Raw genomic sequence first — 19,497 nt, forward strand, 5'->3', positions numbered from 1 at the left:
TTCATTTATTGTTTTGTAAATAAATCAGGCTGTTAGTTTTCTTCTTTGAATTATTTTACATTTGTCATTGTTGGCTTTTTATACATGTAGCTTTCTACTTGGTATAGGCTTTGCTCGTTGTTGAAGGCTGTACAGTGACCTATACCTGTTAACTTCTCTGTCATTTGGTCTCTATGTGGAGAAATGTCTTCTACCACATCTTCTTATTTTTAACTAGATGTCTTTATTGGTTTTGATATATTGTTTGGTTGCTGTCTCATTGGTGTATACCCCATGTCTCTTATCATTCAAATTTATTTAGAAAAATGAATTTATAGATTAAGTTTTTTATCTGAATAATTTTCCTATAGTCATGATAATTTAAGATGAATTGAAACTAATTGAGAATTGATGCTAATTAAACTTGGCAGGTGTGCCTTTGATCTTTACCTGTAGTTCTATAAGGTTCACCTGACACTCACCTGATAACATTGATTGTACAAGTCTAGCCATGGGTGGTAACAAAGATATAATGATTGATCTCCCATTTTTCAGGATTATTTTTTTGTCAAATAAAATCCAATAATTAGGCCATCTGTCATAAGATTGCTAATTATATAAGTATAAATCTAGAATTCATGAGGGTAAATTGTGGGTAGTTGCATGGAAAAATGTTATACGAGTTTCAAAATTTAGTTTATAAGTTTTACTAAAATTCATTAGTTTTTCTTGAAAAATTTAACGATAGGAGGTAGACTGAAAGGATTTTGAAGGATGGGGGTTATATAGAGTACTATAATAGCGAATTTACAATTTTAAAGCATGGGACCTAGCTGAAGTAATGAATAAGTACCACACTATGCATAAACCCTCTAAGGAAAACATTGGAGTATATTTAATTCATCATAGATTCCAGGTCTTGTGGCCATAGAACTTTACTCAGTACTTGGAGTACAAAATTTGTCCTCGAAACACCAAATCCAGTATTTTGATAATACTTGAGTCTGAGTACATATTCGTACTCGAAAGTTTTATGTCTGTAAGCCCAGTAAAGCAGCGAAATTTCAAGAAAAGAATGTACTGTTAAATTGTTATTATTCAAGGAGAACTATTTTTGTGAATTTCCTGGGCACAAGTAAACCTTGAATTTAACTTTTCAACACACCACCAAATTTCTAGATGCTCAGTGACTTATAAAAAATTTATCAAATCCAGGAATACAAGTTTCATCAAAAATACAATCTTCCTTCAACACATGAAAAATTAAATGAAACTCAAACATGTAAACTTACTTTGATCATGGAAGTAAATATTACTTCCATGCTTTGATTTAATTTGGTTTCCTAGCATGCAACACCAACAAAAAAGTCCATCATGATCACTGGTGTTGTTAAAAATACAATTGACGTTGCAGTTTGATAATGTGAGAGGAAAACATGCGCCCCATGTTTAATTTAAATAGAACCATAATTGGATTTGTTTACCAAGCGAGAGATGAGCTTTATATTAGAATTCTTAATAAAATATTCAACGAGGAAGGACCTGAATTTCTCCACTTTAAGGTTCTAACAATATAATGGCTTATTTCTAAAAAGATTAACAAACAAAAAACACCTGAAGATTGATTATAGCTCAAAACAGCAATTATATCAGATTTTGGAAAATTTTTAATATTTATCCCAAAATTGTATATAAAGGATGTCCTAATAACCAAAACAAAATTTTTGTCGGAAGTGAAACTATAAACTGTCTTAAGGATAAAAATTTAATTGATTTTGAAAAAAAACAATTTCCTTTAATGTAAAATTTACAAAAACATGTGAAAGACACTTTTTTTTCAAAATGCCTCTAAGAGCAACATTTAGTAAGCACTAAATTACATTTTCTTTATATGAAAACATATAAAATTGGTAAAAAAATGTTTAAAGCATATAATATATATATGTAGCTCTTTAATATTCAATTTTGATTGACAACTTTGTGATTTTGACCGAGTGAGTGAAACATTATACTAGGGAAATTGGTCCGGTCTCTTTAAATTAAGATTAACCTGATTTCCTTACATTAATATTCATAATGCCATTTGGTTTCCCGTTCTTGATTCTTCTCCACTTATCATGTATACATATCAGCGAGAAATCACTTTTTTATTGAAAAATATGAGAATTATGGTTCATGAATAAAATATTAATCTGAAATATTGTATAGAAAACAAAACAATTAGGGCACAACTACTAGATACAGCTGTAGTATTTACGAGTTAATTAAAAAAACAACACAATTGACACTATAACACTTAATACATAATTGATGAATTTTTCTCTTTTCGTCTTGTATTGGTTTTGTGTCGGGAACCATGACAGGACGTTATTATGGGTAAAAATATCAATATGCTGTGAAGCCCAGGCATAAAAGCCTAAATTCCCTTGAGATTTCTTAACCACGTTCTTCTATCTATTTAGTATTCATCTACTATACCTAGTCTTAGGAGAAAATCAATATGGAACCAAAGTTGTTTGTAATGATGGTTATGATTGGGTAACAGAGTTCTGCTGTGTGTTAGATTGGATTCCTATTGATTCCTTTTCTGAAGATTCCTGCAGCTTAATTCCTTATATGGAAATCAATATGGCCGTCTCCATAAACTCCATTGATGGAGTGGAGTATAGATTTTCTTTGATTATTTATCGGACATTCTGATACAGGAGGTTTTAAGTTTTTTAAAGATGTCTGCTGTGGAATTCGGAAATTTTCAGTGAACGCTGGCAGGGTTTCGGAATTGAAAGGAAACGATAAATCTGAGATTGTTTTAGCTTTTTTTATAAGGAGACAAAGTCATTTTGTGGAATAATTTGTTCTATTCTAATTACTTTGTTTTCTCATTTCAAGAAACAAGTCATTTTTGTTGTTGCTCGAAGCAACAAATGGGAGCGTTTGAATCTAGTTTTTGAAGTATGCTTATTTAAAATTGAAGGCGAAAAAAATGGTTAAATATAATTCATAGAAATTGTTATCATATTTTTATTAATTGAAAATTGTACTTTTGTGATTTGAATTGGAATTTATGGTATAGATTTTGAAATAATTACTGTGTGAACGAAATCGTTTAATTGTGAAGAATTACTATAACCAGCTAGGCTATTTATAATTGGATTATAAATTTTCCTCACAAGGATTCATCATTTTACAATTAATTTGAACATAAAACTTCAATTAATTGTGTCCCATCTGCAGCTGTCAAAATGGAGTTTGGTAAGTTTATTTAAAGTTGGGCAATTTTTATTTAAAGTTTTGAGATTAAAAAAAGAAAGGCACTGGAACAAATTGGAAACTGTTTTAGACTAAATATTTGATGATCATTTTTAAATTGTGAAAAAAGGGGATGGGTGTTCTAAAATAATTTTTAAAAGGAATAGATATCATAATACGATACTAGATTAAGAAATTTCTCTATTGTCAGCTTACAAAATTATAAAAAAAACCCAAATTTTTGTTTAACACTTTATAAATTATGTACATGTGCATCTACTGAATTTACCTTCATCAGGAATGCTTATAACCACAAATTTGAAAGCCATTAGGATGTATAAATACTTTGGAAATGCGAGGAGCTATATGACCAGAGGGACCTAAAAAGAATTGCCAAATTCATTTTTAAATCAACTTCGCCTTAGAGGGAGTTGAAACCATACAGTACCAGTGTCAAACCTTATTTGTTATAATGTCTGATCATGTCTTGAACAGAAAACAGGTTGTAATTAATTTATTGTGTAACTCTATGCATCCAAATGCCTTGTTTAGAAAAATATCTGAGGTTTACATTACAAAGTAATATGGAAATACAGAAAATATAATTATTTAACATTTTTAATATGATTATAAAACTGGTGCTCACAATGCAAGGATATCTAAATTACAAGTACTTGCAAGAGTTATCTCCAGTTTTATCAAGGATTGATCTTACAATATGATTAAACCAATTTTCTAAAAATGATTTACATAAAATATATTATCATTGGTTGCTTATGATAATGAACTACACTTTTGGAGTGTTTTGATAAACAACCTTCAACTATTCTAATGTTGGTGGGGCCGCTTTGGACAAGTAGACTTAGTAGTTCATCTATAGAAATCACTTGAGCTCCTAATTTGGCAGATGCGTTCAACTCCAATCTTAATTTTGGCAGATGCGTTCAACTCCAATCTTAATTTTGGCAGATGCATTTAACTCCAATCTTAATTTTGGCAGATGCATTCAACTCCAATCTTAATTTTGGTATGTGTGTTCAACTCCAATCTTAATTTTGGTAGATGCGTTCAACTCCAATCTTAATTTTGGTAGATGCGTTCAACTCCAATCTTAATTTTGGCAGATGCGTTCAACTCCAATCTTAATTTTGGTAGATGCGTTCAACTCCAATCTTAATTTTGGTAGATGCGTTCAACTCCAATCTTAATTTTGGCAGATGCGTTCAACTCCAATCTTAATTTTGGCAGATCTATGCATTCAACTCCAATCTTAATTTCGGCAGATGCATTCAACTCCAATCTTAATTGAGTATTATTGCCAGTTTTCCTGACAACGAGTTTCTCCAGGCACTCAAGCTTCCGCTCTACCAATAAAATGTGGTTGCCAAAATATGGCCAAGAGTGGTGAAAATTGTGTTACCAGGTAAACACAAACAATCTATTAATAAATCCATATGTTGGTAAATTTTATCAGGAATTAAAAATGGTCATAACTTATTGGTAAGTTTTATTCCTTTACATTTCAACCACAAATTTAGCTAGAACATATAGATTTTTTTAGGGATACATGCATGCTGTTGTCTGTTCTATGGTCGGGTTGTTGTCTCTTTGACACATTCCCCATTTCCATTCTCAATTTTATGATATTTATATCTCTCCTATGAATGAAAACAGATCCTTCTTCTTTTGTATATACAGATTGATTGTTGGTGTCTAATGCCACCTTCAGTACTCTTAGCTATACAGTGGTAACCAGTTTCTATTTTTGGAGGAAACTGTAGAAATTCACCACCCTTGGGCAGAATAACTTGCAATCCTAGAAAATTAAGGTGGGAGTTAAATTGTCTTAGGCACCTGCCATGTACCAGGTTCAAACCTACACCCACCATGTTGACAAATTACTATATATGAACTATTTAGACCACTAAGCCAACAAAGCCCCACATACAGTATAACAGTCCTAACTTTTTATTGTCCTAAACATGCATGAAATATTTGCCACTGGACATAAAGCAAACAGCAATCAATAAAGCATAACTTTATTATCTTTTGACATAGGGGGCTTCAGTAGGGTACCCTTTACTTTTAAGCAAGTTTAAGATAGTTTCGCTCATTTTTATAGGTCGCAGGTCACAGATATTTTAAATGAAACATCAGGTCGCCCAGAAAATCCCCAAAGTTTGCAGATCCGTTTTGACCATGTTGGAACCACACATAGGCTCATTATATTTGGCATTTCTATACCTCAACCTCAATGTGTAGCTTAATCATTGGTCGTAACCTTGACTGTCATGACAACACCTAAAAAAGAAAAAAAAAAATGCCAAAAAGTACATTTTCAGTACATATTCTGTCTGTTAGTCCTTTGGTCCCTATGATCCCCCCTCCAACCCTGATCAGTTAACATTTTCGGTTTGATTAGTAGTTAAATACCATGAAGTTGTTGGCATACAAACTTGAAACTTAGTGTGCATGTTCTTTATGATGTACACTTTTTGAAAATATATGACAGATAATGGTTTGGACCAAGACTTTGCTGTACGTGTAAATGTAATAGTGCAAGCTGGTTTTATAGTCCATGCTGTGGACACATATTACCGTATAGCGGGTTATTTTCGCGGGTGTAAAATTTCACGATTTTCATTGAATAAGGTATACAAAATATTTTGGCGGATTCAAATCTTTTATCAATACCATTACATGTGCACTTTTAAATTGGTGGAATTTATTTTGGCGATTTTGTTCTATCCGCAAAAAAAAAGCGAAAATTTACACCCCGCAAAAATAACCCTCTATAAGGTATAATGTCTCATTGTTCTGAAGGTTAGCAGCGTTCAGTTTTTATGCCAATGACTTAGCTACTGGACATGTTGTGTTATTTTTAATTGTTTTAAGTTTAGCTTCTTTATTTCGAATGTGGAAGATTTCAGATTTGTTAATTTTTTTGAGGAAATGCTGCGTTAAGTGTTTGATGCTGAAAATGAAAAAGTTTTATGAAAATTGTTCTTTAAATAGTCCTTTATATAACTTATTTATGGGGGCCTTTTGTAATATTTGCGAATGGATATCAGTCTTCAAGATAAACTTTTAAATCTCCAGGCCAGGGACTCAATTTTTGGAAAATTTTTGTTAGATTCTGTTTGTCTGTAGAGATGATTTTTACAGGCCCGACAGCATATTTACAAGCCTAGGCTGCTAGGCCTGTGGTTAAGCGTTTAGACTGGGATATAAAGATTGATTGATTGTTGCTTGTTTAATGGCCAGTGGCAATTTAACCAACAAGAACAAATAAATGGTAAATAAATCAATTAGACCGTATATAGTTCCTATTTTCACCATTTGGTAACAGCTATAATCAAATAGAATTTGTAAGCATAATCTATCCTAATGTTCTCTGAAGGGACAAGTACAACTTGTTTTATTTGCGTTTTCTATGTCTTTGAAAAATTAATGGCCTTTGATAATGAAAATATCTATTTCTGTCCTTCCACGGTGTACTTTTAATTCCTCCTTTGGTTTGATTGGTTAATAGATGGACCATCATTGAACCTTTTGGCATGAATGTTTAGTGAAAAACAAAACTTGTCAGACAATGATCTATGCCTTTACAACATCTATTTTTAAATTTTTTAATAAGCTACAACAAAAAACAAAAAGAGTATATTTTCAGTGTATACCAGGGTTATCCCCTACCTATATATATAGATAACATGTACTCTCTTACACCAAGATGTCATTACTGTGTTTAATCAGAAGGCTTTGTCTTTTAAATGGACAATACCATTTGCTTCAGTGAGACACTTTTTTTTTTATTTTGAAAATAAATCATCCAGCTTCTATAATGGAAGGCACTGGGTTCCAGACTTGGATATGAAAACTTTTATCCTATAATTGACATTTTATAAACAGCTACATTGTAGTTCTATAAATTTTGTTAATCAATAATTTATTGCTTACTGATTTCTAACAGCAAGTTATTGTATATTGAAATAATGCTATCAAAATTTTATAGTGCAAGTAAACCTGTCCCTTCACAATGTTGGCAATGATAAAAACATCTAGTACAATATCTGAATTTACAGAATATTTTGATTGATATTTACTTTACCATCATGCTGTCTTTGTTGGATTGCTATCTTGTAGCAAAAATACAATATTTGCACTTAGAACCAGATTCATATCACTATGACCTTAAGCATTACATTTGCGAAAACTACCTAATGGACATTAAATCCATCTATACAACCATCCTTTGTTAGTAAAAGATATTATTTTACCTAACACTTATCATATCAGGCTTAATATTTAATCAGAACTGAACAAAAACGTTTCTGTCATTTTATTTTTATCACTCTATTTGTACGGCTTTATTTTACCGTAACAAAATCAATAAGTATTGAACAGATACAAGAATATCCGTGTGTCTCGGTTCTTCCCATCGACATTAATAACATACTCCAAGTCAAGGGTTGGAACGTGTTTTCAAAAGGCATGATTATTAATATCGTATACGATCATCACCTGACATGAACTCTCCATTTGCTAAAGTAGAAAGGATTTGTTGTAATTTTTGAACCGTGAAAAGTGCCTGGAATTAAATGGAAATTTTGCATTGAAATTCAACAATCAATAATGTTGACAAGTAGATTAAAATGTGTAAACCTCATAGTATCATGCTCAAATGTTTGGTCGTTTGGTCGTATTAAATGATTTTCAGTTGAAAGGTTTTTTCTGAAGTATTGGACAGGGTAAATGAACTGTTTAAATAGACTCTGGTATATAGAAAATACTCGTTAAGGTGTAATTTCTAGTGCATTTGCTGAAAAGTATCCTTTAGCTATTTTTATAATTCTCTTTTGCAATTTAAGTGAGACAATAAAATATGATAAATGGGTAACGTTTGCTATCAAGAAATCTATAAATATTTAAATGGATGCCTGAAAGGAACTTTGACTATTTTTGGTAATATTGTTTTAAATTTTAATTGTTTATTTTCATTTAGGTTGGGATAAAATGAAATATTTGGTGTACATTGTAATATTTTATGTCAATCAGAGACAGTCTGCAATCCAATGACACTAAGTATCAAGACATTTAAAATGTAGTCTCACTGGATTTATGAAATAATTATTATCAGTACTAAAAAATTATTCTGATATTCATGAGTTTTGTCTAGAGTTTGACAGCCTAAGTTATCTCTTGATAACTGCCTGAAATGTGATCCAATGTGGGAGTCATAGATTTGGTCCTTGAGACTGGTGCAAATCAGTGAGACTTGAAAATTGGAGTTACAAATGTATCTGCTTCTTTTAGAAGTATATATCATTTGGGAGTAAGAGACAAGGCTGGTCGGCATGAAGTCAGAATAACTTGTCTGTGGTATGGGGGACATTTCTTCCAGTGGACAGTGACCTTGTGAAATAGCACATTAAAAACCAGACTCAGTGTTTCAGTCTAGTTCATATTAGGGTTCATACTCATATCACATCAACATGTTTTTGTCCTAATTTGCATGTAATATTTGCCACTGGACAAGAACACAAACCCATCCATCCAGAGTTTAATACTTAAGATAAAAGTCCCAGGCATTTATATCATGTTTGACTTTTAATTGGAAAAACTTAGTACTAACAAACTGCGATTTATTTCCAGACTGACCATCTGGATTGTTACATAATACCGGTAAAATTAATATATTACTTTTTTTTTGGGGGGGGGAGGGGGAGATATTCAATTTGAATTCTGTAGAAGGTAGAAATAAATGGAGAATGTGTCCATGGAACACACTGATGATACCCCTGCTTGCATATAACTTTATAAAGGGACATAACTCAAGAACAGTAAAAGTGACGCAACTCAAATTCGAACTTGACCTGTGTTTTGTGGTTATAAGCATTGTGTATAAGTTCATAACATTTGGTTGAGGCAAACTAAAGTAAAAGAACGGAAACCAATTTTGGGACATACAGATGTCCAGACGGATGGACGTAAAGACGGACAAGGGTAACACGTAATGCCCCCTATGCTTCGACGGGGGCATAAAAAAGTATTGGTGTTAAAATAGATAATTTCATTGAGAAATATATTCACAAAGGAATCAAATGTTCATAATCACAACATAATGTATGGTTGATCCTTGAATTAAATGTTGTGGTTTGTATAGGGTTATTGCTGCTGAGATTTCAACAAATATTTTAATAAATAACAACTTCTTCAATGTGTCTGTATGCATGTAATGTTTTAGAGATACATGAAAAACTTAATTTTAGAGGGAAAAAGATATGATCACTCAATTTTATTTATGAGAAAGAAATGTTTACTAGCTGTAGGAAAAATATTTTACAAAAACACATCAAACTTTTAGGAACATGTACTTTTATGTTAGAAATTTGTACTTTTAGAAAATTGTACTTTAAGAAGCTATTTCCCTAGGTCAACAAAGGTTCTAGTGTCTAGAGTTGATTGACAGGTGTAGAAATCTTGCAATCAAGACTATATAAGCAACCACATCAGAAATGTTTAAAAAGGAGGTTTCTACTTAAAAATTTTTTAAAAGAGTTCAAGGCCAAATTATGATAAATTGTTTTATTAATTTAAAAACGGAAAAAATTAGATGGTTTCCAGCTTACAACCCCTTGAACCCCATTTTGAATATATGTTAATGATAATAAAAAATGACTAATTTATTGTTCTTTTTTTGAATTAAAAACATATTTATTAGTCATTAGTACACACTTAATTAAGTTCTGTCAATTTTTAATCAGAGAATTATTGTCTTAATTTAAAATTAAAGGTGTTTTGAAATATTTAATGATTTAATTGCATTTGATGATGAAAATCCAGAAAGATATCCTTTTGAACCCCTTTGTTGACAGAATAAGGATGCTGTCATGGATGGAAGTTTCATATTCTTTGTTTTTCTATTATGGACATATACATAAAAGAAATTCAACAGGAAATCTTTTCAAAATATATTTTGATTGATTTTAGGCTGACAAATTGAAGAAGACACAATGTCATGTGATATAAGCAAATTACACAAACCAACTATGTTTTGTAAATAAGTGTATTTTGCATATATATTTTGTACTTTTATTACAATTCATTTGGTCCAAGGACGAAACCAATTATCTCCAAAGGAAATCGACATTTAGTTTATTTAAGGTGGATTAATATCATATGTACGTAGCTTAATTTCACCCCAAGGGTTGACTGGGTTATAGATACACATAAAAAAGCAGTAAGACTTTTGCTTAGAAAGTGGGTCATCTGTTAAGCTGTGCGGGATGTATAAATTTACAGCCACCTTCAGCCGTAAATGGGGACATCTGATGACTTGTAAATGGAGAGTGCTATTCTCTCTGCAAGATCCCTTGCAACAGTTCCGTAGGTGGGTTCTTGCTTGTACACTGACCCTATTGAACATGATACCCCCTTTTTTCAGGGGCAGTCCAATTTTCCCTTTCTTGATCCTGGTCTACCAGAACCTATTTTATTGTATTGATTATTGAATTGATCTTGTCCTGTTTTTGCATGAAATATTTGCCACTGCACTTGAAGCAAGCAACAATAAATTAATCAAAAATGCTAAAAATTGACACTATATTATCTAGAACAAGCAATATAAATAGGAAAAAATGTTTGGTTTATCTAAATTTGTATATTTTAGACTGCAATTATTGGTTTCAAGATGGGATATCTGTATGTAACACAGATGGTGTAGATTCATTAAAATTGTAACCTTTTTAGCTCACCTGACCTGAAAGGTCAAGTGAGCTTTTCTCATCACTTTGCGTCCGTCGTCCGTCGTCCGTAAACTTTTACAAAAATCTTCTCCTCTGAAACTACTGGGCCAAATTTGACCAAACTTGGCCACAATCATCATTGGGGTATCTAGTTTAAAAAATGTGTCCGATGACCCCGCCAACCAACCAAGATGGCCGCCATGGCTAAAAATAGAACATAGGGGTAAAATGTAGATTTTGGCTTATATCTCTGAAACCAAAGCATTTAGAGCAAATCTGACATGGGGTAAAATTGTTTAGCAGGTCAAGATCTATCTGCCCTGAAATTTTCAGATGAATCGGACAACCCGTTGTTGGGTTGCTGCCCCTGAATTTGTAATTTTAAGGAAATTTTGCCGTTTTTGGTTATTATCTTGAATACTATTATAGATAGAGATAAACTGTAAACAGCAATAATGTTCAGCAAAGTATGATCTACAAATAAGTCAACTTGACCAAAATGGTCAGTTGACCCCTTAAGGAGTTATTGCCCTTTATAGTCAATTTTTAACCATTTTTCGTAAATTTTTGTAATCTTTTACAAAAATCTTCTCCTCTGAAACTACTAAGACAAATTTAACCAAAATTGTCCACAATCATCATTAGGGTATCTAGTTTAAAAAATGTGTCCGATGACCCTGCCCGCAAACCAAGATGGCCGACATGGCAAAAAAATAATACATAGGGTAAAATGCAGTTTTTGGCTCATATCTCTGAAACCAAAGCAATTAGAGCAAATCTGATGGTATAAAATTGTTCATTAGGTCAAGATCTATCTGCCCTGAAATTTTCAGACCAATCAGGCAACATGTTGTTGGGTTGCTGCCCCTGAATTGGTAATTTTAAGAAAATTTTGCAGCTTTTGGTTATTATCTTGAATATTATTATAGATAGAGATAAACTGTAAACAGCAATAATGTACAGCAAAGTTAGATCTACAAATAAGTCAACATGACCAAAACTGTCAATTGACCCCTTAAGGAGTTATTGCCCTTTATAGTCAATTTTTTACAATTTTCATAAATTTTGTAAATTTTTGTAAGTTTTTACAAAATATTTTCCACTGTAACTACTGGGCCAAGTTCATTATAGATAGAGATAATAGTAAGGAGCAAGAATGTTCAGTAAAGTAAGATCTACAAACACATCACCATCACCAAAACACAATTTTGTCATGAATCCATCTGTGTCCATTGTTTAATATGCACATAGACCAAGGTGAGCGACACAGGCTCTTTAGAGCCTCTAGTTTAATTTAGTTCTTCTTAACTAAGTCTATAACTAACATCAAATTTAATAAACTCAACTAAATACAGATTTTTAGTTACTTAAAAAGGGGAAAAGCAAATGAAACTAAAAATTAGGTACCCTCAAAATAGCAAATTTTCTACATTGCTCATTTTTGAAGGTCATAGTGTTACCTATAGTTGCCAACATGTATCAAGGTCATTTGGTCTCTAATGAATAGTTGTCTCATTGGCATTTAATCATGATTATACCACAACTCCTTTATAATCTTATATATTTCCATAGCATTAGTTTGGACTATCACTCTCAATAAAGTACATTTAGCATGTTTAGCATTGAGTGTCTTATTTGTCATTAAAACTATGTACCGTATCTGAATACTCGAATAACTCTGAATACACCTGCATTAAGAAGTCACACATAAAGCTTAAAAAGCAACATGTGGATCGTGATTCAGAGCACTTTTAACACACTGAGTTAGGAGTAAAAAATACCCATTTGGAATAGTTGTCTCATTGGCAATCTTACTTTTTTCCTTATCCTATATATTTCCATAGCATTAGTTTGGACTATCATTCTCACTAAAGTACATTTAGCAAGTGTCTTAGTGTCAATAATATAATGTACCGTATCTGAAGAATAACTCTGATGACACCTGCATTTAGAAGTCATACATATAGCTTAAAAGCAACAAACGAAACATGATTCAGAGCACTTTCTAACACAGTGTTAGGAGTCATTAAGACCTTTACTATTAATATTTGTACATTGCATGTTGTACATGGTTGCATCTCCATTTGAAGTCATTTATTCACATATTACCTGTAGAAAATTGATCATGAATAATTGATGACATTTGTCTACTTTCCCTTCACTGTTGGATTGTTCAACAAATCCAGGTTAATCAGTACGAGATGTAGGTTGGGCTGCAGTAAAATGGGTTTTGTTTGTTAAGGTTTCTGATATTGACGCCATGTTTTGTTACAGGTGATAAAGTACGGGAAATATAAAGAAAATCAATAAGATTATTATAAGAATGGCTTAATATGGTATCATATTCGAAAATATTATAAGAAGGGATATTATACAGACAATTAAGAATATTATATAACACGCGGTTTTCTTGACTTTACGTAATAGGAGTTTTATTAAGCTTGGAAGGTTTTTACAAATGTATATGTGTAACTTGACATGAAGCAGGATTATGTTTAAAAATAAAATTGTTGCAAGGGTTCTAGAAGTCATTCTTCTTATAAATTTTACATTCTGAAGATTCCAGGCTTATAATTTAGTTATGCTAGATGCATGTTTCTTATACAGACAGTCATGACAGTACTAAATTAAATATGATTATTATATATATAAAAAAATATAAATATAGATTTTCACAAGACATTCCAGACATGCATTCATCTGCAGACAGTTTATGATTATTCTATTACATAAAAATGTATATATAAATGTTATGCAAGTAGAAAATATAGAGTATATAATTCAAGATGTAAGTTGGATTTTTGTTGCTAAAGTTGCTGATGTTGAAATAATGTTTGATTTCGGTTGAGAAATTGCAGGAAAAATAATGAAAATCTATAAGATTATTATAATAATGGCTTAATATGGTCTCATTTTCTATAATATTATATAAGAAAAGATATAATAAACTCAATTAACAATATCATGTAACTCCTTTTTATGCCCACGATAGTAGAGTGGCATTATGTTTTTCGGTCTGTGCGTCCATTCATTCGTTCGTCCATTCGTCCCCCTTCAGGTTCAAGTTTTTGGTCAAGGTATTCTTTGATAACGTTGAAGTTCAATCAACATGAAACTTAGTACACATGTTCCCTATGATATGATCTGATCTTTCTAATTTTAATGCCAAATCAGAGTTTTGACCCTAATTTCAATTAATCCGTGTACTACGGGCAGATTGTTTTCTCTTTTTTGAATGCGCGATGGTAGTGTTCATTTGCAAGGGTTGGAGGTCATTCCAAAAAACTGGTATTCTGAAAGATTAATCTGCGTTCTTATAATTTGGTATGCCAGATGTGTGTTTCATTAACAGTCAGGATTATTCTATATATATATAAAAAAATATTTACACCAAGATGGATATCCTGCATTTATCATGCTTTTCAATAACATATGGTCAAATCACTGAAAGACACCCCTCCTAAATTATTGAAAACTATCATTCTGCATTGACAATATACCCATTCGGGCTTATAACGCCCTCAATGTGTATCTAATACAAATATAGATGTTCACAAGGCATACTAGACATGCATTTCACCTCACAGACAGTTTATTATTATTCTATTTATATAAAATGTATAAATATTATGCAAGTTTAAAATATAAAGTATAAAATCAAGATGTAGGTTGGGTATTTGTTTGCTAAGCTTGCTGATGTTGAGTTAATGGTTTGTTTCGGTTGATAAATTGCAGGAAAAGTAATGAAAATCAATAAAAATGATTATGAAAAAGGCTAAATAGGGTATCATGTTCTAAAATATCATAAGAAAGGAAAATATAAAGACAATTAGCGATATCATATGACACGTGTTTTTCTTTTCTTTGCGTTATTGGAGTCTTATTATGCTAATGGAAGGTTTTTATTTGTGTCATGCAGCAGGAAAGATTAAAAAAAAAAAAAAAGCTGCATTTGGTTCGGAGGGGGTCTTTGTTTCTGTGTTCTTTGATTTTTAAGCCATTTATTTGTTTGCAAACTTTTCTTCATTCTTTGTTCTTTTTTGGGGGGGCACATTATTCACTATTTTTATCTTTTTCTCTATTATGTAAGCACCCTCTTTACCCCCCCCCTTAATATGATATTATGTTCTAAAATATTATAAGAAAGGAAATTATAAAGACAATTAACGATATCATATAACAGGTGATTTTTCTTTTCTTTACATTATTGGTGTCTCATCAATGTAAATGATGTATAGGGAATCTTCTTTATATCTGATCTTAGAAGATTTCAATAAGACACCATGGCCAATAACGTCAAGAAAAAAAATTACCTGTTATATAATATCCCTAATTGTCTTCATAATATCCTTTCTTGTAATATTAAGAACATGATACCATATTAAGGAGGATCTAGATAGGGCCTACAGAATAGAGAAAATTGTCCAAAATAGAAAATTAGAAAGTGTTCTTCCCAAAAAAGAATGAAGTGCACCTCATCACCTTCCGCCTCAGACCCCCCCCCCCCCCCCCCCCCCCCCCCCCCCCCCACACACACACACAAAAGAATAATGTGTAGTATCAGTTTTTCTGCATTTTACTTCAAGCCATATTAAGAATTTTTTCGCGTTGTTCACAAGATGTAAAGGCAAACAAAAATCCTCAAAAACTACACACAAAAAAAAAGTTTAAAGCAACAAAAACAAAATAAAATGAATGAAATCAAGAGTGACAGCGTTTCCTGTTACACTAGTTGTTCCTTATATGTATTGCATATGACTACTGTGGATTCATAATACTATTTGTTGGATACCAATTTTGGTCGATTTTGTAAGTACAGGTGAACCATGAATTAAAATGTTCAACAAAGTACACATTTTTCTATAGGCTAGTGTATGCAGACTTTGGAAAAAACCACAAATTCAAATATCCACGTAAATACATAGTTTCCTCAATCTATGAAAATTAGTACCAAGGTAATTCAATCCATCCACAGTAGTTAAAAGAGGGTGGTAAAGGGTAATTTTCGTGCAACGTGTTTTGCCATTTTTATTTCTTGTGCAGCTGTGAAAAAGGTTTGTTATTCACTGTGTTTCGTGAAATCGGTAAAAAGATCAATGTGCAAGAAATTTTTAATTGTTCGTTCATCGTGAAATTGCAATTTTATTTCGCGTTCTTCCGTGCAGATACCCCGCCTTTACACCCCTCTTAAAAATCTGGTGAGAATTTAAGCCTTATTTGGTGATATCTCTAAAGAAAGGCAGACAGGCTTATATGGTTATGACAAATGGAAGTTCGTATGAGTGATCAAAATTTACATATATTTCAGTCAAATATTTGAAGATTTACATTTATATTAACCCAATTTGAATTGTTAACAGATGACTATATTATTTTTTATTTGTTCTAAGTGTCATGAATCATGAGAGATTTTTTTTTGCAAGGTTTGCATTTCTACATATTTGTATGTTGTTTTACAAATAAATTTTACATTTTGAGTTTATATAATTGTACATATGATTATTTCATATAAAGACATATAAACATATGAACATGTTCACAAGACATGAGGCTGTCATATCATATATCAGTATTTATGTTTTAACATTTTCTTACATATTTGATTTAGGCCTTCTAATTCTTGACTCTGTGATTACTTTTTCAGCATAGTCGGACATCACTGATAATATTTCTGAACTAAAGAGACTATAAGACCATATCATCCTATTCATTTAAATTACTATTCATATTTTATTTGAATAGATCATATTATAGATGGATGAATTATGCGACATGTAGTTTTCATTGGCTTGTATATTACCTCCTGCTTTCCAAGCGGGTTCAATCATTTAATAATCCCATTTATTTCTATTGCAGGACTTTTATTGTTGAGTGTTAGTAACCATGACACTGGAACGAAATGTTCAGCCTGAGTATTCTACCGATATTATGACATCACGAACCACGCCTGAAAATCCCACCGGTCAAGATGAACCAATCAACAGCAAGAATGCTCCCACCACACTTAATGTGCTCACCAATAGTGATGATTTTGAATTTGGTAATAGGTAGGTACAAATCTATGTTCTTAAATACACAAACATGTCGTTAGGGGAAAAGCCTATGGGACTTATTTTCTGGTGATTACCATTTTAAGTAAGGTGTACAAAAAATGTGACACATGCAGCCCTCCATGTTTCCTTTCCAGTCTTAGTTGTTGAATTCAGTTTTTTTCTTAGTTGATTATACAACCATTTAGATAGAGCAAATAAGTTTCATGGTCACTATGTGATCTATGAAAGACTTAGTTTAGTTTCTTATTAAGGGTTTCAGTTGTGGTAACAATTACATTTACTGCACAATATGCAGGTATCTTCTACGTTTTGTTTGGCTTTCTGGATATTTTTAATTTGTCACAGTTTTCTATGACTATATATATTTTGTTAGGTTGCTGTTGGGACATCCATGTCTCACATGATAGTCTTGAAAATTAAGTTGCCCTCAAGTTTTAGTTAACATGACATTGAAACTCAAACAGTTTGCATTATTATCAACTATTTTAATTTTTACCTGAAACAAACTACAGTAATTTAAAGAGGAATGATATAAAGATAAGATAAGATTAGATAATCTTTATTTCAACTCAAAAAGGTCCATATATATATATATACATGAAACAAAATAATCTTCAAACAGAATACAATGTTAAAATATTTACAGTATTAACTCAAGAGTGACTTAGTGAACTTAACATGAAATAGTTTTAATATAACTGTCTTGATGGTTTGCTGTGTTTTGATGACAATCCCACATCTTCATTTATTTTGATGCAATATATTTTGATGTTAGTCATTACGTAACTTTCCTTTTATGAGATATTATAGGTAAAATGTACAATTTATTAAAAAATATCAATAAATAATTTTACAACTTAACATCAATTAGTTATCATTTAATAGGAATTGTATTTCATCATCGCTGAGTCAGTTTTGTATTGGTATTTTGCAATATACCTACTTCTTCATAAATCATAGATAATAAATAATCAGTGAGGTCAAACATAAAGCTGACAGTGACTCAGATGATGATTGAATGTCAATGTTTATAAGATGCTTTATTGATTCTAATCAATTGTTGACAAACATTAGAGTAGATTTATTGATTGTTTATATACATGTATATTTATCACAACTGATTCAGCAACATTTGTATAACATCCTTCTGTTAATATAATTAATTTGGCACACTTTTAAATTGTTTATATGTAGTATCATTCTGAAATGAAAAAAAAAAAGGAGAGATTCTGTGTTTGTTGGATTATTCAAACAATATTTAATAATAATCATATTGAATCTTTCATGAATGTCGAGGAGTTTTGTGCTTAAAATTTTGTTGTTTTGCATTTTAACCATTACTTTCTTATAGAATTTTTTTTTACTTAACATTAATTCATAAATGTCAATTAAGTGCCAGTCTTTGTAAGAATCGGGCAATTTAGAAGTATTTCAAAACATGGCTGTAAAAAACCCACCGACCTAACCATCTTATTTTTGAAGTTACGCTCATCCTGAGTTAGAAATGGTAGGCCTGTGTTTCTGCATGTCTGGTAATTCGAGAAATCTCTTGATAACTTTTGGTTAGAATGATAGCAAATTATGGAGTTATCTCCCCTTAATTGTTAATTTCTAGTGCATCTCAACCAAATTATATCTTGAAATACCAGAACAGGAAAAGGAAACAAATGTTTTATCCATTCACCATTATACATTTTGAACATAAATTAATGTAAACTTGTTGGAACACCCCCTTTTTTTTGACAATCAGTGCTTTTGAATGGGGACATATGGTTGGAACCCCCCCCCATTTAAAAATGGCTGGATCCGAAACTGAATTTAAATGAAATATTTTCTTAGTCGCTCCTACATGTATTTTGTAATGTACTACAGCGGGATGTCCTTTTAGTACCTCTCAGAGAGTCTCTGATAAATCAAATTACTAAGTTGTATACATACAAATTCCCAATAATTAGATAGACACTGTGAGTGAAACCATATTCCGAAATAATATCACTAAAATATAATTAGAAAGACACTTAAACCACATTAATCGAAATAATACCACAAAATTCTTATCATAAACACAATAATCACCTGTTTATAGTGGCACTGATTCATCGCTGCGACCTAATTGATGATTCAGTGACACAAATAGATTTACTATCACTATAGTATTGGTAAGTAAAGAGGTTGACTCAGCCAGTCAATCAACAAACAGTGACCTTCAGAATGACCTTGAGATTGACTTTCTGAACCGCAGGTGTACAATCAGGTTGTAGGTGGGCAGCTGGAGATAGAAGATCACTTGTAATTTTGTATTGATGAAGTTGATTAGAAATTACTCCAAATTAAAACAATATAACTGATTTGATGAGTCAGTCAGTATGTTTAATGGAAAGATTTGTGTAGATTGAGCCAAGAAAAATATTCTTATACAACTTTGAATAAAAAAAAATTGAATTCGAAAGTATTTATTACGATTTATGGGG

At 31.5% G+C, this 19,497-nt stretch overlaps 1 protein-coding gene across 3 annotated transcripts in view; it reads left to right on the forward strand.

Moving 5' to 3' along the window:
• The window catches only part of LOC127717983 (mitogen-activated protein kinase kinase kinase 13-like), a 79,241-nt gene that overhangs the window by 11,845 nt on the left and 47,899 nt on the right, over positions 1-19,497 (forward strand). For all 3 annotated transcript variants that reach the window (XM_052223856.1, XM_052223857.1, XM_052223858.1), the window contains one exon: positions 16,830-17,020. In XM_052223856.1, the coding sequence (XP_052079816.1) occupies positions 16,857-17,020 (164 nt within the window). In that variant the 5' untranslated portion in view covers positions 16,830-16,856. The remainder of the gene's footprint in view (positions 1-16,829; positions 17,021-19,497) is intronic.

The sequence above is a fragment of the Mytilus californianus genome, unplaced genomic scaffold, assembly GCF_021869535.1.
Source record: "Mytilus californianus isolate M0D057914Y unplaced genomic scaffold, xbMytCali1.0.p SCAF_10, whole genome shotgun sequence".
NCBI lineage: Eukaryota > Metazoa > Mollusca > Bivalvia > Mytilida > Mytilidae > Mytilus > Mytilus californianus.